The 21,687-nt window shown below is 50.2% G+C and overlaps 3 protein-coding genes across 3 annotated transcripts; 1 reads left to right on the forward strand and 2 right to left on the reverse strand.

Moving 5' to 3' along the window:
- Nucleotides 1–1,788: 1,788 nt before the first annotated feature.
- Nucleotides 1,789–7,654, reverse strand: LOC307093530 (uncharacterized protein C1orf54 homolog). Its single transcript, XM_079761699.1, has 6 exons — nt 7,565–7,654; nt 6,256–6,339; nt 5,576–5,634; nt 4,955–5,170; nt 2,545–2,646; nt 1,789–1,869 (listed from the first exon to the last, which is right to left on the reverse strand). The coding sequence occupies exons 1-5, from the start codon at nt 7,608–7,610 to the stop codon at nt 2,548–2,550; spliced, it is 504 nt and encodes a 167-aa protein (XP_079617825.1). The 5' UTR covers nt 7,611–7,654; the 3' UTR covers nt 1,789–1,869; nt 2,545–2,547.
- A 2,212-nt stretch (nt 7,655–9,866) lies between these two features.
- Nucleotides 9,867–13,474, forward strand: APH1A (aph-1 homolog A, gamma-secretase subunit). The gene is made up of 7 exons (XM_079761581.1): nt 9,867–10,215; nt 10,773–10,943; nt 11,122–11,195; nt 11,431–11,553; nt 11,706–11,833; nt 12,227–12,350; nt 12,681–13,474. Exons 1-7 carry the CDS (start codon nt 10,103–10,105, stop codon nt 12,743–12,745), a joined length of 798 nt encoding a protein of 265 aa, XP_079617707.1. The 5' UTR covers nt 9,867–10,102; the 3' UTR covers nt 12,746–13,474.
- Nucleotides 13,475–14,126: 652 nt separating this feature from the next.
- On the reverse strand, nt 14,127–20,151 carry CA14 (carbonic anhydrase 14; the record flags this gene model as incomplete). Its single annotated transcript, XM_079761646.1, has 9 exons — nt 14,127–14,670; nt 14,786–14,806; nt 15,029–15,149; nt 15,246–15,403; nt 15,609–15,675; nt 15,847–16,307; nt 16,885–17,064; nt 18,172–18,192; nt 20,100–20,151. The coding sequence occupies 9 exons, from the start codon at nt 20,149–20,151 to the stop codon at nt 14,582–14,584; spliced, it is 1,170 nt and encodes a 389-aa protein (XP_079617772.1). The 3' UTR covers nt 14,127–14,581.
- Nucleotides 20,152–21,687: the final 1,536 nt, after the last annotated feature.

A 21,687-nucleotide genomic window follows, 5' to 3' on the forward strand; every position in this document is an offset into this window, starting at 1 on the left:
CTTCCCCCCTGCGTACACAGACCTCGCCCCCTCATTGGTCCGCTAGCCGGTGGCACGTGACCACAGTTACTGAACTTCTTATCCCATTTGCTAGAGCCTACAGGGGCTCGGCCAATAGAGAGGCAGCCAGGTGACGATTGGCTGGAAGGGCGGCATTCCGGGCTCCGCCCCTACATGCGGCTCGGGGAGAGGACCCGGTGATGAGAAAAGGAGGAGGATGGAAAAAAGAGTGGAAAAGAAGGGAGGGGCGGAAGAGGGCGGAAGCCGTGGCCTTAAATAGGATGGTGGTGCGCCGGAAACGCGTGGCTGGAGGGTGCTGAATGGTTGTGTGACCTGGGTCGCACGCCTCGAGCTAGAGGACTCACTCCTGGCTCCTCGGGATCCGACCCGTCTGCCCCCTCCTTGAGCGCCTCCGCTCACGAGTGAAGCACGTGGAGCCAACAGCGACTTGCATCTACAATGTGTGTTTTCATGGATGCGTGCCCCCGTGTGGCCTCTCCCCCTTCCGGCTGCCCAGCCCTCGTCATTCCGCAGTCGGTTTCGCCGTACCCTCCTTTCGCCTACAAGTTGGGTGCCTCTTGCCCTGCTGGGTGAGGAGGGTGGGGACTGCCGCCGAGAACACCGCGTTCCCGCTCGGGCTCCCGCTGGGGCGGCTCCTCCCTTACATAACCCGTCGTGCACGTTACTAGCACGGATGCCAGCCCGCCACGACTCTAGAGGTCAAAGCCGAATTCGATTGTCCCTGGCTTTTTCCTACCCGGGCTCCTCCGGCTCTGCACCCTGAATGCAGTGATTCCTAGCACTGGCACGTAGTGGGGGGAGGTCCCTGATCTTCTAGGTTATGTGTTTGTCTAACTTCAGTTTCTTCATTTGTTCCCTGGAGACATTCGAAAGGCTTTGAAGGAGGGAAGGTGACAAGTCCGGAGTTCGCTGCCCCTTGCAGTATTGAAACGGTACCATGGAGAGAGGAGGGGATAGGGACTCAGGGGCTGTAAGCGGATGGAAGCTGTAACATAGGAGAGACCGCAAGGGGGCAGCCCAGTCTTGATTAGGGTCCCGAGGATAGAGAGAAAAAAAATTGATGTCCCTGCCTGCCCTAATTACTAATTGGAAAAGGCACATTGTTGGGGGGTGGGAGGAATGGAGGAGGGTGTGAAATTTTATCTATTCTAAGTAGTTTTTTTATATTTTACATATGTTTAACAATGAGCTTATTTATAAAAAGAAGACAAGGGTTCTTTTTTTTTTTTAAGACAAGGGTTCTAAATAAACTTATTTCAACTATCCCCAAACACAGTTTTAACACGATCTATAATCAAATAAAGCAGTAGAATCAGAGGGAGTCATAGACTGTGAATAAACCTGTTGTCTGAGGGTGCTTTTCTCCATTCTTCCCAAAACTTCAGGTTTATTCACAGTCCTAATACTATTGTCACTTAACTCCCTTTTTAATTTTTTGTTTTATTTTTAACATCTTTTTTAAAAACTATGTTTTCAGAGAGGAATGGAGAGGGAGAGAGAAATAGAAACATCAATGATGAGAGAGAATCATTGATCAGCTGCCTCCTGCACATCCCCTACTGGGGATCAAGCCCACAACCCTGGCATGTGCCCTGACCAGGAATCCAACTCTGACCTCCTGGTTCATGGATCCATGCTCAACCAATGAGCCACACCTGCCCGGCCACCTAAATCCCTGTCTAGTCTACCCTTCCCACCCCCATATCCTGGTGCTTCCTTTAGTGTGTGGCTTTAGAACAGACCTTCATAAAGGAGTAGAGAGTAACCAGATTATTTCATTTATTTATTTTATTTTCCAATTTCCTCTTCCCAAATCCCCATCCAAAGAGTCATAACAACATTTTCATCCTAAAAAGGCAAAAAAAAAAAAAAAAAAAAAAAGGAAAACAATAACAACTAGGTTCAGGGGACTCAGGAAACCCCTCCATGCCCCCACCTCTATGAAAACTCCCCAGATTTCATGTTGTGAGCTGTATTTCTCCAAGACATCTCCTGGAAGATGTTTCCCCTCCCCTTTTCACCCATTCCCTCTGCTAAATCTCTCCACGCCCCATAGTTATTTAGAATCCCAACTTAAATCCTTTCCTTATAACACAGGTTTCTATTCCCTCCTCCTTCCCCCCACCACCTCTCCCCTACATTAGGGAACTGCCACCGATTCTGCCTCTGAACTTTGCCTCTTGACTCTGCCAGGTTACAGGGCCCCTCCCATTTTGCCCTCTGGCTCTTGCCATGCCTTAAACTACCATCACGCTGGAACCACCTTTAATAACTCAAGGCAGGCTGGGAACCAAGAGAGGTTTCTTCTCCATTCCACCTGCTTCTGCTCTAGGAGGCCCTGAAATCCTTCCAGTTCAAAAAAATTAATTATTCTTATTACAAAAGTCTTGGCCTTGACATCTAAGGTTTTTCTAAATATGATCCCTCTGCTTTTATGCATTTGACCAGCCTGGAAACACTAGCCAGAAATAGTGATAAAAACTGCTTCACAGACTTCATCAAGGCCAGTGGCTGCACTCTCACCTTCTACATTAAATACATCCACTCCTGAAGGAGGGTCCAGGACAGGAGAAGGGAAACAGGACTCTGCAGACTGGATACAGCATGGTTCATATCTGGACTCCGCTAAAATAGAGATATCACGCCATAGTCAGTCACTGTCATCCCTCCTACAACTCCCTCACCACCTGGAAAGATAGCCATCTCTTCATACCAACTTTTGTCTTCCTTTCCTCTGAGCATACCTTCCTCCCCAGCACCGAAAAGAATTCCTTCGTCTGTGCCTTTCACCCATTCCTGACCATACCAGGGAGGTTGGACTCAACTCAATATGTATTTTTATTTATGTGCTGGTCCCTGTGCTACATGCTATAGGAGGGATATAAATGTGGTTAAGACATGGCTCCTACTCAAGGAGTTTACAATCTAAAAGAAGCCTATTATATACTTTAAAATGTTTATCTGTGCTTGTTGTCAGTCATAACTTTCCATTCCTCCCATTTGTGTTCAACTGTATTCAGACTGTACTTTGGTCCTGTTGCTCCTCTTTATTTCATTGCCAAATATCACACATGGTTGGTCTATGCTCTTCCTTACAATGTACTCCCTCTCGGATTCCACAAAATCTAGCTTTTGCTCCAACCACTCACTTAAAACTGCTTTTGGGGGGTTATGAATAATCTCCTTCTCCTTGGCCTCTTGGTAGCTTTGCATTGATTATATTAAACTTTCTCTTCTAGACTCTGTAATACAAACATAGTTATCTGCATTTCCTCTTTCCCCTTCTGCAGGCACAGGCATTGGCCTTTTGGTCTTCTGTGTGTACTGAGCTCATCTGCTTTCGTAACTGTGATTTTGCACTTAGAACTGCAGTCCTGGCCTAATTCCTCTACCTTTTTTTCTTTTTATCTTCTTTTCTTTTAATTCCTCTACTTTCGTGATAGCCTCACAGGGCTGACAACATGAGTCCAGCTTGGCCAATACCACATTTATAACCACTTCTAAAACCCTGTGGCCTCCCACATCCCATTTTGGTCAACCATTTCCCTGGACATCCATGTTTAAAATATGTTATTTTAACTCTCTAGTCATTTAGTGCTCATATGAAATTATCACTGAAACAAGATTTTTTCCCCCAAAAGATTTCTTTTTCTCTTCTTCATTCAAAATGCCACTGCCTTCCCTAGTCCAAGCCTTTAATGGATTATTTTGGGAATGATAGAAATCTCACGAATCTCTCTTCACTCCATTGGATCCTGTGTACAACAAGACAAATAGTTTTTCTAAAATACTGCTTTTATTGTGTCTTTACTACCCTGAAGAACTTATGAGGCTCCCTATTTCTTGTAAGTTCAAACTTCTTTTATTTTAAAAAATAAAGCCTGACACTTCAGATTCTCTATTATTTTGTCCTATCTTCCCATTTGTGAAATTATCAAACAAATATTAAGAGTCTTGTAAATTTTACTTTTTTCTTAATTTCCTACTGCTCCTTTCCATATACCCTCTCCTTCAATCATAGCTCCTCTACAAAACATGTCATGCTTGTTCTATCCCCATAGTTAATGCAGCTCTTCCGTTCTTCCAATAACTATTCTTCCTAATTGCTTTCATCCTTTTATAATGTACCACCAGCCAAAAGCTCACCTATTCTTCAAAGTGTATCTCAGCATAATCACCTTCTAAAAGTCTTCAACTCCTGTACTGATCTCTCTCTGCCTAAAGCACTTGTCTATGTCATATGCTCTCAAACTTGTACGTAACTTAACATTGTTATAAGTGTTTTCATTTTGTTCTAAATATTTCCTAAGTGTAAACTTGGGCATCATAAATACTTTGAGGACAATAACGACATCATAGATTTATTTTTCATCATTGGCAGCATCCTTAGCTGCTTTAAGCATGGGTTACATAAACACAGGTTACATACATTACACGTCCAACTGAAATCTAACTGCACCAAATATTCCCAGGGTTCTGTATACACTGAGTGGCCAGATTATTATGATCTCTGAACTCATAATAATCTGGCCACTCAGTGTATATTCTATATAATAAAAGGCTAATATGCAAATTGTCCCCTCGACCAGGAGTTCAACCAGCAGGCAGGCTGGCCAACCGCCCATGTCCCCTCCCCGTGGCCAGGCTGGCCGGACCCCACCCATGCATGAATTAATGCACCGGGCCTCTAATATATATATTAGAGATCATAATAATCTTGCCACTCAGTGTACAGAGTTAGTATTAAATCTCAGTGAAAGAAATGATGGTGAAGCTGAGATGAACACCTGCATTGCAATGCTAGTAATTTGTTTTCCCCATCCACCAAAGCCTGGTATTCCATTCCTTCCTCTGTTCCATGTCACCAGCCCTGGGATCTCACCAAGGTAAGGGATGTCTCATGTCCCTCCCATCTTATCCCCAATTAACTCACTGGTTCCATTGTCACTGGTTCCATTGTCATTGGTTCCATTGTCACTGGTCCCATTGTCACTGATTCCATTGTCACTGGTTCCATTGTCACTGGTTCCATTGTCACTGGTTCCATTGTCACTGGTTTCACTGTTTCAGGCCTCTGATGGTCTACACGTTCTGTTTCATGAATAATGGTCGTTTCTTCTGCTTCCATTACCTCCTTATCCAACCTGTTCTATCCTCAGTAGGATTAGGAAACTAAGAGTTATCATCACCTCCATCCAACATCCTCATCGATTCTCTAGAGTTCATCTCTCCTTCACCTCTCCTGTCCCCAACCCCATCCTGCTCACCCTCCAAGACTTAAGCTTGGGGACCCTCTTTACCTTGCATTTGCATGGATTGTGTACCCATCCCATTCACCAATTCCCTGCACTCAAGGGCTACTCCTCCCTCTTAGTGTCTTAACCTACTGGGTTCTGGCTTCTCTTCCCCAGCTATGATAACATGTCTGTTTTGTATCCACTACCAAGTTTCACTTCACCTAACGCATTTTCATTTCTGTTAATAATTTTCATTTCAACATTGTTCAGTTTCTTTTTAACTGTTACCTATCCTGATCCTCTTAGATGTCACTCACCAGTCTGTCCTCTGACTCAAACATGGAATAATCAACAGTGAAATTTGCACCAAAATAATCTGGGGAGGAGAAAACAATCAGTAGTAACAAAAGAGAAAGGCAGTACTACCTCTGAAAATGAAAAGACGAAAAAATTTCTCAGAACACTTCAACTAGTTCAAGTTGTAAAATTTACTGGTATAATCTAATTCTAATAAACTTTAATGTGAGAAATGTCTGTGAATATGTTTATATTTTCTTTCTTTATCCTTCTCCTTTTTTTTTAGAGTGAGAGAGAAACATTGATGTGAGAGAGAAACATCCATTGGTTGTCTCCTGTATGTGTCCCAATTGGTGATCAAACCTATAACTCGGGTATGTATCCTGATCAGGAAACGAACCCACCACCTTTCGGTGGATGGGTCGATGCTCCAACCAATTGAGCCACAAGAGCATTTATATTTTCAATCTAACATCTAAAATAATTTACAAATTAGAAAAATTTCAAATTGTTCAACCAGTTCCAAAGAATTGAAAATTGCTATCTTGAGAAATAACATCATGAGCCTTGATAGTCTGCTCATAGCAACATTTCTCTGACCCAGTTGCTCTATTGCAAAGGGAAAGACAAAGTCTCAGAACGAAGTCTCCCCCAAACCTCTCTCTATCCTGCTAAGGGGCAGAGCCTTCTAAATACTCACCATAATTGGGGGTGACTGTGTAATTATAGATCACTTGATAATAATAATCCTCTTCCAGTACTTCTTCATCCTCATATATTTGTCCTAAGGGAACAAGGACTAAGGTCAAGGGGCATGTGGGACTTCTTAGCAACAGAAGGACACTTGAAGTTTATCTCAGCTCTATCAGTTTCCCTTCGACCTCACCTCCAAGGGTAAGACTATCTCCCTGTCTCTGCACCTCTCAACCCTTCTCAGTCTTCTGGGCTTCATATCAGGATGAGGCTTGTTCCTCTGTGCCCTTTCAATCCAGGAAATCCCACAACAGAAAACAGATCCCTTCACATACTGTAAACCAAAAACAAAAACTAAACCTAAAAAAAGGCAGGAAGCAGAGAGAGAGAGACCAGAACTTAAGAACTCCAAATCTACAATGCAGTATGCTCCTGGCTGTACTGTATTTATGAGAGTTATTCTCTTATCAGTGTCTCTCACAAATAAAGAACACACATACCGTTAGGCTGTGGATTTTTATTTTAGTTCCAGTTCCATTGCTGTCAGGATAACTTTGAACAAGCCATATAACATCCGTTTTCTTAAAATGAGTCAGCTGGAGTAAATGACCCATCTGCATTCATTTTTCTTCCTTCCCCAGACTGAAAACATGTAGCTTTGACATGATTGGATCAAGAACTCTAGGCCTCCTGCTAAAACACTTCCCTAAGCCCCTTGAAGTCCTTAACCACAAGCAATGACACAAGAATCTGGAGGAAAAGGAAACAATCCGAGCACCTGGCAGACTGGGAACAAAGGAGGGAAGGAGCCCAGCTACTTTTCAGACCCTGTCCCTGAAGGCACCCCGTTCTTCACTCCCCTAAAGGTCACCTCCACTTCTATTTCTTTACTCATACAAGTTTCCCCCCCCTCCAACATTCTGGGAAAGAAGACAGACTGGCTCCCCGCACTAGTTTCAAACTTCCCCACCTTCAGAGTCCACGGCTCTCCTTCACTCTCACTTTAGTCCCTCTCATCTTGTTCAATTCTGTAGTGATGGAGAGCTGCGTTCACTCTTGTTAGGACCTCCACGGTTCTGGGGCTTCATCCTCATCAGCTGTCTCTTCTTTGACAGGACTGTGCTTTCCTCCCCCTTTCCTGGCTGTATGTCCCGGATCCCCCTCCACCCCCAACACTGGACTGTAGCACAGATGAGAGTGTTTATCACTCCCCATTGAATTACATCTCTCAACCGCTCCTCTTCCCCCACCCCCACCCCCACTCCATTTACGGTAGTAGACCTGGCCCTAAAGCTCAGGGAGAGAAGTGAACTTACCCAGGATTAGTGGCACAGCAAGGATGGCTACAAAGAGGACATCCATTCTGGATGCTGCACTACTACTGTGAAAGTTAAAAAGGAAATTGCAGCGTTTCCCACCAAACTTACCCCGCCTCCGGCCCTCCTCCAAAGCGGGGAGGGAGCTGCAGCAACTCTTCTCTCAGGGGGTGGAATTCCCCTCCTACTTGCTGACGACTAGATCCTCAGTTCCTACCGGTCCTGTCCTCAGTCAGAGCTGCCCCTATGAAGAAAAGTGAAGTGGGCTTCGAAGGGAACATGTTCATTGAGCTCCCGCAGGCCTAGATTAGGTCCATTTAGGGTTCCTGCCGCCACTAACAAAAACTACAAAAACAAAACAACCCCCACTCCCACTACTAAGAAGCTTCTCTTAGTAAGCCCTCTCCCTTCCTCTCCTTCCCTCTCAGTCCTCACAAAAAGCTCACCTTCCCTCTCACTGTCCCTAAGTTACCATCACCATCCAGATTCTCTCTGAGGCTTTATCACAGTCTCTTTCTTCACAGTTGACATGTTCTGAGAAGGGATGGGCATTTTCTAGCTGAAAAGAGTCCCTCTTTTCTGCCTGCCTTGGACAGTGAAGTGCAGGAGCAATATCAACATCCTTGTCTGACTCTCAAAGCACCTGCTACATTGCTTTTGATAAAAATCTCTCAGCCAAGGCCAGTTATTTCCTCTCTGGCAAGTACTGACCTCACCTCACCTCTTTCTTAACTTTCTGAATACAGGATGGAAGGGAGAAAGCAGATAAGTCTCTTTGCCTGCGTAGGTGCCACACCTCTCCCACTTTCAGTCACTTGGTGTATTCCTTTCATCCCAGCCTTCCAGGAGTAGAGTTTATCTTATCCTTTTCTCTACTTTTATGTTTCCCATTTTTTATTGAATTCTATTCAGAAACATTTAGTAACACACATGCTAGGCACAACGTGCTAGGCTGAGTCTGATAGGCAATTCAGGTTCACAGGCAAAGGAATAAGAAAAAAAAAATACAGTGTGTGTGTGTTGTTTTTTTTTTTTTAAGGGTGTTAATACTTGTTTTTCAATATCTGCTATGAGCCAGGCACTTGCAAATCTCTGTGGAACCATACACGAACAAGATAGATTTGGCACCTGCTCTCCTCTCTTAGGAGATGCTGTGGTAGCAGTTCAAAGGAGATAGAGGAAGAGTTGTCTTATCCCCCACATCTTCCCCTGACTTAGCCTGATAGACTCAGATGCAAGGCACACTAGAATTTTGAGCACTGGCCAGGGTGCTCCCTCCCTCTCAGCCTTATTGGGAGAGGATTTGCTTAGTGACTTTCCATGTAAGTCTATACAATCTATTCCTTCAGCTCCTTTCCAGAATTTCCTGAAAAAAGAAAAATGTAAAAAACACTTATGTGGATATATATGCATTAAGACATAAATCACTTCCAGGAAGGAAAGGAAGCCTGGTTCTCCTTGAACAACCTCCTGGTACTTTTGCCTAAACATCCTCACTAAGGACTAACCCCACCCATCCAAATGAGGGTATAACCCCCTCCTCTCTTACTCTTTCTTTCACTCTAATGTGTAACCCCTGCCCTGTTCCCCTAGCCTGAGAAAAAGACACCACCAAGGTTCATTTCAGGAAAAAGAGGAAATATGACATCAAAGGAACTGAGTGACTGGGATGGGGGGGTGGGGAGGAAATAACTTTCCTTCAACCCCATCGCTCTAATTGCTTTTGACAATTTTAACTATGAATCCCTTCTGACCTCAATATGGCTCTCCAAGCTCCTTTTCCTCCTATTTCTCTTGTCATTACCGATGAAGGCTTCACTAGCGATATACTACACTGTATTGCATGTTTCCTATACTGGCCTGTTGGAAGAGCTCCTACTTTTAAGTCTAACTTTCATCTCTTAGGCAGTAGCTCTAGCCCATTTCCTCTCATTCAAGTCAGAACAATACCCGAGCCTATCTCCTTGCAGCCTCTATCCTGTGCTTTCTTCGTATTTGTCCCTTAGGTTCCTACAGGATCTTCCCCCCTCTGCAGCTCTTCAAGTAGGGGTAGGATTGCTACCACCCTTTCCCACAAAATAACTAAAGGAAGTCGCAGCCAAGGCACAATCGAACTCTTAAGCCCAGGCCCCGCCCAGGCCCCCGTCTCGGCCAATTCCCTTTGTGACTTGAGCCACGCCCAGCACCGAAGTTGAGGGCTTATTAGGGCGGGAGGACTACAACTCCCAGCAGGCCCTGCATCCCGCCCCCGCCCCTCCGATTTTCCATTGGCCGGGGGGCGGGGTGGGGATCCGATGGGAGGTGGCCAAGGGGCTGCGGCAGGGGTTTGTCCCCTCCTCGGCTTCCGTAGAGGAAGTCGCGCGGACCTGTATTTGGGGTTTCGGTGCCCCCCCTTCCCCTTCCCCGGGGCCCGGGGGTGACATTGCACCGCGCCCCTTACGGGGTCGCGTCGCCACCCCGCGCGGACTCTCTAGCGGGCGTGCTCCTCCCATTTGCCTCTCTTGGCCAGGCCTCCACCCCGCCCCCAGCTGACCAGCCATGGGGGCCGCCGTGTTTTTCGGGTGCACTTTCGTCGCTTTCGGCCCGGCCTTTGCGCTTTTCTTGATCACTGTGGCTGGGGACCCGCTTCGTGTCATCATCCTGGTCGCAGGGTGAGTAGGGGTCGGGGAGGCTCGGGAGGGCGCCCAGGAGGGAGATCGGGAAGGGGCTGGAGGAAGGGGGGTTAGCCCGGGAGCCGGAGTTGGGGGGGAGACAAGTCGGAGGTGAAGATCGGAAAGGGTTGAGTCGGGGGTTTGGGCGATTTCCCCTTTCCCGCAGTTGGTTTCCGCCTTCCAGGGATCGCACAGATTCCTTCTATACTTCTTCCGGCGACGTCAGAGGAGGCCGAGGCCAAGGCTCGGGAGGGGCTGTGGGGACTTCGGGCGGCCCTCAGGGAGGATCCAGGAATGGATACCTCGCCCCCCTGTGCTCATACACACCCTGACTCTCATTGGTCTGAAGGCTCTTGAGTCCATGTCTACCCCATCCCCTGGGTCCGGGACCCTAGAGACTCCCTTGGTGGAAACACCTATCTTATCTGTTCCCGGTCTCCCTGACCATCCGGAAGTCTAACTTCCACTTTTCATGTTGCAGCTTTGGTTGGTTCCCCTCCTGGATTTCTCTGGCTGCCCCTCCCCTTGCCTGTCTAATTGCCCCCGTTTTTCCTCAGGGCATTTTTCTGGCTGGTCTCCCTGCTCATGGCGTCGGTGGTCTGGTTCATCTTGGTCCATGTGACCGACCAGTCAGATGCCCGGCTCCAGTATGGCCTCCTGATTTTTGGTGCTGCGGTCTCTGTCCTTCTACAGGAGATGTTCCGCTTTGCCTACTACAAGCTGCTTAAGTAAGAAGATGGATGGTCAGGAGGGGAGAAGGGCAGAGGATGGCACCATCAACAGTGGGGCAGCCCCTGGGTGGTGGTGGTTTGGAAGGAGAGCACTAAGGGAGGATATTAGAGGGAAAGGAGCATCCTGCCTTCCCTCATGTGTCCCCTACCCCCACCCCACCCCACCCCACCCCAGGAAGGCAGATGAGGGGTTAGCATCGCTGAGTGAGGACGGAAGATCACCCATCTCCATCCGCCAGATGGCCTATGGTGAGCCGAGGGAGATGGGCCGGAGGAGGGCACTGGACACCTTCCTCTCTCAGGGAAGTCGCTAAACATCCACCTGTTCTAAGTGGCTCCTTGTTTTCCTTCATGTCTGACTTCCAAGGAGAGGTGGTCTGGAGGGAGAGTAGGTGTGGGGGAATTGTGACTGGAAATGGGGAGGGATCACTGGTAATCAGGCTATACTGATTCCTGACATTGATGAGACCCTCCCTCCCCCCAGTTTCTGGTCTTTCTTTCGGTATCATCAGTGGTGTCTTCTCTGTTATCAATATTTTGGCCGATGCACTTGGGCCAGGTGTGGTTGGGATCCATGGAGATTCACCCTATTACTTCTTGACATCAGGTAAGACCCGCTTTTTATCTTGACTTCATGCCCCATCCATCCTGGCCCTGACCTTATTGATTGGCCCTCCCCGGGAGACCCCTGTGGCTCCACAGCTCAGGAGGCGGGGAGAAGGTGAAGGACGTGTCTCCTCCCCCTCTCGCTCCCTGCAGCTTTCCTGACAGCAGCCATCATCCTGCTTCATACCTTCTGGGGGGTTGTGTTCTTTGACGCCTGTGAGAGGAGACGGTACTGGACGTTGGGCCTGGTGGTGGGGAGTCACCTACTGACATCAGGACTGGTAAGTCTGGGACAGGGGCCTAAGTCAGAAAAACAGGTAATGGTGGGTTGTAAGGAGGGGAACCGTAGCTTCACTTCTGAACATTTTAAAACTTATCTTGGGAGGAGGCAGAAAGGTGAGTCTTCAGCATCGATTAAGTAACCTTCCCTGGGATGCTCTGGGGAGGAGTTTGCATGGATGGGTCAAGCTGTAATGCAGAGGGCCTGAGGTGAGCAGGGGCGCAGAAACCTCCGAGGAAGCTGAAAATCAGAAGTCTCTTTAACCACAAGATGCTGGTGTGGAAGGGAAGGCCGGGGGGATCTGAGTGAGGTTTGGGTCAAAGGCACAGAGAGTACATGGCGATTAGGCAGAGGAAGAATCTAACCTTTTTTCTACTCTTACTCCCATCCCCAGACATTCCTGAACCCCTGGTACGAGGCCAGCCTGCTGCCCATCTATGCAGTCACTGTTTCCATGGGGCTCTGGGCCTTTATTACAGCCGGAGGGTCCCTCCGAAGTATCCAGCGCAGCCTCTCGTGTAAGGACTGACTACCTGGACTGATCACCTGACAGATCCCACCTGTCTGCCCACTGCCCATGACTGAGCCCAGCCCCAGCCCCGGTCCATTGTTCACCATTCTCTGTCTCCTTGTCGTCGGTCTGTCCCACCACCTTCAGGGTTTTTCTTTGTCCATTGGTGACCTTTAGGCTTTACCAGGAGCAGCCTGGGTGCAGCCAGTCAGTGACTGGTGGGTTTGAATCTGCACTTATCCCCACCATCTGGGGACCCCTTTGTTATCCAGGACTTTCCATGTGTCAGTGCTCTGCTTTCACCCTGCCCAAGACTCACCTCCCTTCCCCTCTGCAGGCCGACGGCAGGAGGACAGTCAGGTGATGGTGTATTCTGCCCTGCGCATCCCACCCGAGGATTGAGGGAACCTTGGGGGGGAACCCCTGTGCCTGGGGTGCTCCCCTGATCTCCTCGCTCTGTATTTCTCCATCTCCAGTTCTGGACAGTGCAGGTTGCCAAGAAAAGGGGCCTAGCTTAGCCATTGCCATGAAGGTGAAATGAATGGCGGCTCAAGGTTAGATGAGCTCGGAGTTTCCCAGTACCCCCTCCCCAGACTGGACTTCTTGGTCTTTTTCTCAGGTCTGAGGGGAACCATTTTTGGTGTGATAAAGACCCAAAACTGCCTTTTTTCTCCCCTCCCCCCCCCCAACCTTTTTTTTTTTTTTTTTTGAGAAGGAAAAGGGAGGAGGTATGTTGGACTTCTCCTAACCTCCTCAAATTGCTCCTTATGGCTTGGGCTCATATCTGTTCCCTATTCCCCATGGTCCCAGGACTTGGGGGGATAGGAAGGAAATGCATGTTTGGGAACTGGTATTACTGGAACTGATGTTTTAACCTCCTTGACCACCAGCATCCCTCCTCTCCCCAAGGTGAAGTGGAGGGTGCTGTGGTGAGCTGGCCCACTCTAGAGCGCCACTGGAGGAGCCAGCCTCCCATGACATCGTAGGGAAGGAGGGAAGATTTTTTTCTAGTTTTTAATTGGGACTGTACGGGGGTGGGGTGGGGAGGTTTTCTATAAACTGTATCATTTTCTGCTGAGGATGGCGTGTCCCATCCTTTTAATCAAGGCGACTGTGATTTTGACTAATAAAAAGGACTTTATAATTGTGGGGGAATGTGCCTTTTAAGGAAGGGGATAACATTAGTTGAGATTCCTGTCCTCTCACATCTCTCGTGCAACTTTCTTCCTAATTTGGCACCTCTGATCCCCTCCTAACCTAGGTTTGGTGCAAGGGCAGAAATATGGGCTGGTGGTTTAACGTGTCAGAAACATCGGGTTAAGCATTTTCTAGGGTCTCTCCTAGGATTGGGGTAAAAGAAGTTACTCACACATGCTTCTTTTCCCCAATCCTTTGCCTACTTCTGCCACCTGTGGGATTAAGGAACTCTCCCACACTCAGGAGTCCCAAAGGTAAAGCCAGAGGTGGGTCAGAAACCTTAATTTTCAAATATATTGAGCAAAAATATAACCCCCACAACAGCAACCCTTTTTCCTGAGGGGATATCTAGAGAAAGAGCCATAAAGGAGAGGGGGTGGGGGACTTTGGGACACATTTCCAACTTCCCCTACAACCAAACACAGTTTGCCCTCTGCATTATCAATGTAGGGGCCGCCACATCTCTTATATGTTTTGAGAGACTGAAGTTCTTTCTTGACTGAGAGCCAGTCCATGACTGTCTGGAGGAAGGAGGGGTTTGTATTTCTGGCCAGTCCCTATCCCCCATTCTAGAAGCTCCCTGACAGGTCTGATTTGGGCGTCCGTGATGTTCGAGATGGAGTCTATTCCATGGTGGCTTGTGCTGAGGTGAATCCCACACTCTTCTCGTTTCTCGACTTCTTCTTCCTGGAACAGGGAATGGTTCATGGACATGACTGGTGTCCTAAGAGAGACAGCTAAGTGGTCGGCAAACTGTCCTAAGAGAGACAGCCCAGTGGTCGGCAAACTGCGGCTTGTGAGCCACATGCGGCTCTTTGGCCCCTTGAGTGTGGCTCTTCCACAAAATACCACGGCCTGGGCGAGTCTATTTTGAAGAAGTGGCGTTAGAAGTTTAAGTTTCAAAAATTTGGCTCTCAAAAGAAATTTCAATCGTTGTACTGTTGATATTTGGCTCTGTTGACTAATGAGTTTGCCGACCACCGGACTAGGAGAATGCTTTTCAGTAGGAAAGAAGGGACTAGAGGAATGAGAAGTAGGGCCTCACTGAATTCTCTTAGCGATGAAATAAACAACCAGCAGAAGGCAGATGCTGCCAATCAAGATTCCCATTCCTAGGCTCAGCATTTCACCTGGGAGAGAGAAAGATGGAAGGTGTCAGCCTAAGACTGACATAGATAGTGAGCCCTTCCCTTGCTTGTTGAGGAGCCCCCCCTCCCCCCCCAATAACTGGGTAGGGTGCCTTACCTGTGGTATACGAGGATTCGTCTGTAAGGGAAGGAAAGTTGGGTCAGTGGGCCGTCAGATCCCCACCCCAGCTTGCCCCTGTACTTGGGGAAGTCACCTGGCCACTGAGGGTTGGGCAGTGGTTCCCAGTCCGAGTCCTGGAAACCCTTACCCTCATAGCCATCTTTTCTTCCAGGGGCCCCCTAGTTCCTGCCATGGAGAACCCCAGTTTCCCATCTCCTTTTCCGAGCTTTGCACAGTCACCTTGGTTGAAAGAAGCAAGGACTGTTCGCTGGTTGAGAGGTTGGAGGACTCGGTAGTTCTGTACCAGGAGCTGAGAGGGCTCCTTCTCGGTAGAGAAGAGTGTCTCCTGAAGCTTTTCCAGCTAGAAGAGTGGGGTTCGAGGAGAGTGTCACTTAGGCGTGGGAAAGGGTCTGGGGTTACAACTATGTCTTTGCTGCCTCACCTCTCCACCACTCACCTGTCCCTTTGAAATCTGGACCTTTTGACTGAAGACTGTCCAGAGCACACTCTGGTGGCAGGGGGGTGTGGTGAGCGAGCCATTGTAGCGGAAGTACCGTGCCAGCACCGGGGGGAGCAGCTCTTTCACGCTGAAGGGAGGCACTGCGGTCATCTGACCTGGGGGAGAGCGGACTGGGATCACCCTCGCGCTGCACCCTAGCTTCCCCAGGAAGGGCGCCCGGAAGCAGAGTTCCTGCTGCTACCTCGCTCCTCATCTCTGGCCTCTTGGTATTTTTTTTTTCCTTCTTTTTTTGCAGTGGGAGTGGGAGATTTCTCTGAAGTCTAATCTCACCTTGTCCTAAAACAGACTTTTAGGGCTCACCTTTATACCTGATTTCATGCAAGTGACTCAGAATGTGTTCATAGGCTGGATTCTCAGTCTCGCCCTCCTGGAAAGGGAGAGAGTTTGGCCTGAGTCCATGTTCGGAGTAAGACATTCATTAGAAAATAAATGGTCAGAGTGGTTGCTGACTTGCCTTGGGAGGGAGACATGGGCAGAATAGGACTGAGGGGTGCAGCGGGAGTGAAGAGAGACCTAGAAGGAAGTGGGGGCCACTAACCTCAATGAGGATGCCCAAGACAGCCAGGCCCTCCGGGCTCTTAGCAGCCTCACTCAAGCTGTTATAGGAATCCGAATCGTAATGCACAATGTGGAGCTGAGGGGAGAGGGAATCGCATCGTTTCGTGTTTCTCCACCACCCCCTCCCAAAGGCTCTGACCGCAGCTGCTATCACCCCCACTTTCAGCATGCCCCACATCTCTCCCACAAGCGTTGGCGTTATCCTCCACATATGACTTTTCCAGTTTCCAGATCCTCCTTTCCCTGGGGCCCACCCTGCCTGCCACCACGTGCTAGTCCAAGCCTCGCTCTCTGGTACCTCTGCAGCTGTGGCTTTGCTGTTGATCTGGTGCTCTGACCCCATCAGGGATCCTTTCTGACCCCAGTGCAGGTGGAGCTGGACAGCTACATATTTCCCGGGAAGTCCCTCCAGATACAGGGTAGGGGGCAGAGAGAGCTGCACTGTGCGGAAGAGAGCGAGCTAGGGTTGGTAGAGGAATGTGGACACATCCCCGCCCCTGGGTTGCCACCAACTCTTGGGAGACTTGGCCAGCCTTCTCCGTCTTCCTTCACCAATAGCACCCAGTTCTTCCCATGGGCCACTGCTCTTCTAGCACACCTATCTCGCTGAAGATCAAGGCGATGGTGTTATACGAATCCACCCAGAGAGCTTGAGCATAGACCAGGCGTCCTCAAACTACGGCCCGCGGGCCACATGCGGGTGTTTTTGCCGTTTTGTTTTTTTACTTCAAAATAAGATATGTGCGGTGTGCATAGGAATTTGTTCATAGTTTTTTTTAAACTATAGTCCGGCCCTCCAACGGTCTGAGGGACAGTGAACTGGCCCCCTGTTTAAGAAGTTTGAGGACCCCTGGCATAGACATTCAGTTCCCACTTTTGCTACGGGAGCCTCATCCCCATGCTCACATCTCCAAGCTTATAGAAGAAGCCTCAGGACTTAGAAGTTAGGAGAACGCTTCTCCCCTGACTGTAAGGTTGGGCCTAGAGCTTCCCCTTGCTGAGAGCCGGGGCTGTTTACCTGTGTGGCCATTATTGTGCAGCTCCAGAGGCTTGGTGCCAGGCTGGTCATATCCGTGAGGCCGCAGAGCGGGCAACTTGGAGTCAAAAGTCACACTGCTTGTCTGGATATTGACGGGGGACTGGGCATTGCCTCCACACTCAGGGAAGGAGGCTGGCCAGTGGTCTTGACCATGTGGGCCTGGCGGAAGTTACCACAGATATTTGTCCTGCCCTCCAGCAACCACCGCACCAGGTTACACTGTGTGGAGGTGGAAATGCGCGTCCTCCCACCCCAGGTGAAGACCCCGGTTGTGTTCAGCTGGGTGAGGGAGGCCCTGCTGGACCTGATGCTTCCGTGTCTTCCACCTGCCCCGGGGCAGGGATGCCCCCCCAGCTTTCCTGATAAATGGGGGTAGTGGGTTTTACTTACCTGTAGGTTGAGGACAAGGAAGCTCAGTGAGAGGAAGAGGGGCTAAAACACCTGCATACCCAGCCCGGGGGCAGGGGGGAGGAGCAGGAAAGCTGGGGAAATACATGGTCCCGGGGAGGCAGGGTCTCTAGGGCTTTCCCTCATTTGCTTTTTGCTCTCACCCTGGACCTTGCATTGACTCTGGACTTCAGTTAAGTTATTAATCAAAAGTTCAAAGGAATTGAATTCCACCTCCATCAGGATCACAAACAATCCTGCCATTCTGTGCCTCACCCCTGACCTCAAGTTCTGTCCCAATTCCAGGTGCAGGTTGGGGGTAGAATCGATTAGGATAGAAAGAGAGGTAGGAGGTGAATTGGCAGCTAAGCTCACGGTTCATTTTCCCTAGCCCCGTGGTCGGCAAACTGCGGCTCGCGAGCCACATGCGGCTCTTTGGCCCCTTGAGTGTGGCTCTTCCACAAAATACCACGGCCTGGGCGAGTCTATTTTGAAGAATTGGCGTTAGAAGAAGTTTAAGTTTCAAAAATGTGGCTCTCAAAAGAAATTTCAATCGTTGTACTGTTGATATTTGGCTCTGTTGACTAATGAGTTTGCCGACCACTGCCCTAGCCAATATTCTTTCCACTCCAATTCCCTCATCCCACAAACTGAGGACATAACTGGCTTTTCTGCTGAGTCAGGAGGTGTGGGATTTGATGATTAGAACAAGGTCTAGGAGTCACAGATCCAAAACCTAGGACATGGGGTGATGGGGAAGGAAAGAAGCTAGGGCGAAAAGCTAAAGGATGCCATACGACATAACTCTTCCTGCCAGGTGAAGAGGTCCCCGTGTGAAAGGAGAAATCAGTGTAGGTAGGCCTCGGATTCAGCTCTCACCCTCATATGTCCAGTGTTCATCTGCAAGGCAGAGGAATTTGAGTTACCGCCTGGGGCAGGGCCCTCTGGGGCATCTGTACCCTCCACCTCCCTCCCTGCTTGCTCTTCCTCCTCCCGCCCTCCTCCGCCCCAGCACTTCCCAAAGGAAGCCCTGAAACTGGACACCTCGGTGGAAGGTCGGAAAGGTCGGGGGCCTATTTAAAATCACCAGCCAGGCTGTGCCTGTGCTTGCTGAGAAAGGGGGAGGAGAAATGAAAAGAGATAAAGGCCGGAGACTAAAATTAACCTGGACCCAAACGAGCAGTCCACCCAGCCCTCACTTTTCTCCAGCCTGTGCCAAGCCAATCTAACAGAACATCGGGGTGAGGTGAGGGTGTGGGCAGGGGGTCTGGAGGAAAGAGGTGAACGGGGAGGGAAAGAAGGTCAGAGTAGGGGACAGTGTTACTGAGGGGAGCAGGGCGGCGATTCCTTGGCTTTGAAGCATTGCTCTGAGCTGGAAGTGAACATTTAACTTCCTCCTCTGGTCCCAGTAACTCTAAAGGGAACTTCCCCCATCACCCGGAGCCTCTGCTCCCTAGATTCCCAGATGGCTAGGGGAGGCGGGAGGCAGGCCAGGGTCCACTCTACATGGAGGGTGGTGGGTGGGCACAGGCAGCCAGGCTGGCAGGGACAGGATGAAAGTGAAGCATTGTGTGTGGAAAGAGAGCTGCCAGCTGGGTCACATGCCAGGCTCTCGTGCAGCCCTCACCTCACCCAGGGCCAAGCTGCTTCCAGGGGAAAAGCCGGCCCTTCTCGCAGGTTCCGTCTGCATTATTCAAATTGCTAGAAACTTTGGAGAAAAACCCCAAATTCCTTCCTTTCTCTCTCTTATTCCCTTAAATTCCTCAGACTTCTATGATAGCCTTGATCTCCGTCTTGGGTTCTTCCGCTAGCCCATCCCTCGGTTCAGACAACAGTGAAAAGCCGCTCGCCCGCGGGGAGGGCTAGAGGAGCCTCCATTCACCGGCTCAGTGGGGCGTCCTAACAGCTCGAACCCCTGGCTCTGGGCAGGGGCAGCCTGGCCCTTCCCCGCCGCCAAACCCTCAACACCCTCATTTTACTCTGATTCCTGGGCACTTCCCCCATTCTTTTCTTTCTCCTCAGATGCAATTAGCTGCTCTTCATGGCCCCCCACCATCCTCTGTTCCACTGCGCTCTCTAGACAACCCCCCTCACCGTGTTCTTCCAACGGCTCTTAACCACACACCTACTGGGTGCGGGGTGCTGCGGGAGGCACAGGAAACACAAAAATGAGGGTTGGGGTTCCGGGGACGCCCCCGAAGCACCTCAGCCTGTCCTCCCAAGAGTCCCTCCTCACCTCCCTGGGGCTCTGAAAGGCCTTTGTAAACTGTAAAGGGCCCAACCGTGTTGACTATTATTGCTACTGCCTTCTAGGGAAAAACTGGGAAATTAGTCATTCCTAGACTCAAAGGGACCCTTGGCCATGATGTTCATAGTCCGGCATCAGGGTCTGAGTTAGGCCGGTGGTTAGGGTATACCCCTCCCTGACATCAGTTTTTCGTTTTCTCGCTCCAGGGCTCTCTGACTCCCTAATTGGAGGAGTTAGTAAATCAAACAGGCCAGGAGGGCTGCCTGGGACTAGGGCAGTGGGGGGAGAGCTCTGGAGAGAATCTGTAGCCAGCACAGAGGTTCCAGAGTGTGTTTCCACATCCTACCCCCCCCCCCCCCGCCCCAGCTTTCCCCTCCTCCTCCCTAACAGCAGGGCTGGAAAGGCAAAGGGAAAAGAAGGAAAGTGGTCTTCTCCCACCCCTGTTTTCCCCCTAATCACTGCGACTGTTTTTCTAGCCCCTAGGCTTCCTTAACCACTCTTCTCCCGCTAAGCTTGCGTAAGGACATCAGCACGGACACCGATATTCAGATGTACCTACCCCCGAGAGCAGCCAGGATCCAAATCACCTGTAGCAGGAGCGTGAAGAACATGATGGTATCCTCAGAAGGAGCACAAGGTACTGGGAGTTTGGAGATTGGAGGACCGGATGAGAGAGAGGGAGAGAGAGAGAGAGACAGAGAGCGAGAGAGAGACCTGAAGTTGAATGTATTTATCTCTTGCTGTCTCTGTGTCTCTGTGGGCTTCCAGGGTGGTTGGTTTTCAGTAGGCTACCGTTGGTTTCGAGGTCCCCAGGACAAATCTCGCTGCCTTCTCTCTGGGCCCTCTCTCTTTTATCTCCCTCTGCAGTCTTCACTCTACTTGCTGGCCAGCGACTTCACAATTGCCTTCTGCTTTTAAGGTGGCTCTGGATGGGTATAGGTGGGGAGCTGGGCTGCCTGGGTTGCTGGCCAACAGCTCCTTAAATAGCCGATTAGGCATGCAGGATGGCCCCGCTCAGAGCCGGAGCACGCTGAGTGCACCCTGGGTGCACCCTGGGTTTCACTGGAGACCTGGCCCTGGCTCAGGAGCCCAGCTGGGGTGAGCTCTTCCTTCCTCCTCTTTTCACACAGACACTGTTCAGATGGGTGTCCCCTGGAGGGGGAGGGGGCAGGGAAGGAGGGCTTCGGGGTTCAATCCAGCCCACTCAGGGGGACACTGGGTTCTCATTCCCCGGCTGGCTGCTCTGAGGAGCAGCTCCCTGGGTGGTATGGGGCAGATGGAGGGAGGGCCTTTCCCAATCTCCTGAGGAATTTGAACTGCGCTGGAATAGGAAGAGTCCAGAGTTAGGGGACAGGTAGCCAGGAGGAGTTGGGAGACTCAGGGTAGGAAGTCAAGGACTAAAACCTGAGTTGTGGGAAATAAAGAAGAGAAGCGAGGCGAAGAGAACTTGTCTGGAGTGCCTGTCACCACCCCCTTCCCACGGTGAGGCCTGGGTCCACGTGCCTGTGTGGCCGGGGTGGGGGTGGGGGGGTTTTGTTTGTTGTATAAAGCCCATTTGTGTGCCCAGCGGGGGAGGGGCCCGAGCAGCACCATGGGGAGACGGCGGCTCCAACTGCCAGACCCAGGCACCTCCCTCCCCGGGGAGTCCAGATCTAGGGCAGGCTTTTGTCCCTGCAAAGGACACTCACCCCTGGCAGGGAGGCCAGGGCAGGAGGGGAGATGGGGAGGCCTCAGGAACAATCCCTACCATCACCAAAAAAGGCGGGCTCCAGAGAAAGAGAGGGGAGGGAGCGCAGACCGACCATGTGATCCAGCTGGAAGAGGGGCCAGGGTCTTCCCTCCTGCCCAACAAAGGGCCGGGCGGGACACGTGGGGCCCAGCGAAACCTGCCACCAGGGCGCTGGGCGCGGGGCTGTGTCAGGAATGTGGGCTGCTGCTTGCTCCCCCACGGGACTGGAAATCCCGATCGGAATGTGCACCCAAAGTCCTTCATTAGAGAACGGGAAACCCACAGATACTTTCAAACCACACGCTGCAGTCTCTTTCTCCTGCATCCCCTTCATCAGTCACCAGCCAGGAGGATGCTCCCATCTGAGCTCCCTCTGCCCTCCCTCCTCGCTCCGGCTAAGTAGCAATAAACAGCCCAA

Source organism: Cnephaeus nilssonii (genome assembly GCF_951640355.1).
Source record: "Cnephaeus nilssonii genome assembly, chromosome: 21".
Lineage (NCBI taxonomy): Eukaryota > Metazoa > Chordata > Mammalia > Chiroptera > Vespertilionidae > Cnephaeus > Cnephaeus nilssonii.

Coding starts and splice junctions, on each gene's coding strand:
- LOC307093530 (XM_079761699.1), bottom strand. CDS start 7,610: ATGGATGTCCTCTTTGTAGCCATCCTTGCTGTGCCACTAATCCTGG. Junction 5,171..5,575: donor TTGAGTCAGAGGACAGACTG/GTGAGTGACATC, acceptor TACTGAGGATAG/AACAGGTTGGATAAGGAGGT. Junction 2,647..4,954: donor AACCAGTGACAATGGAACCA/GTGAGTTAATTG, acceptor TCTCTATTTTAG/CGGAGTCCAGATATGAACCA.
- APH1A (XM_079761581.1), top strand. CDS start 10,103: ATGGGGGCCGCCGTGTTTTTCGGGTGCACTTTCGTCGCTTTCGGCCCG. Junction 10,944..11,121: donor GCCTACTACAAGCTGCTTAA/GTAAGAAGATGG, acceptor ACCCCACCCCAG/GAAGGCAGATGAGGGGTTAG. Junction 11,196..11,430: donor CATCCGCCAGATGGCCTATG/GTGAGCCGAGGG, acceptor CCCTCCCCCCAG/TTTCTGGTCTTTCTTTCGGT.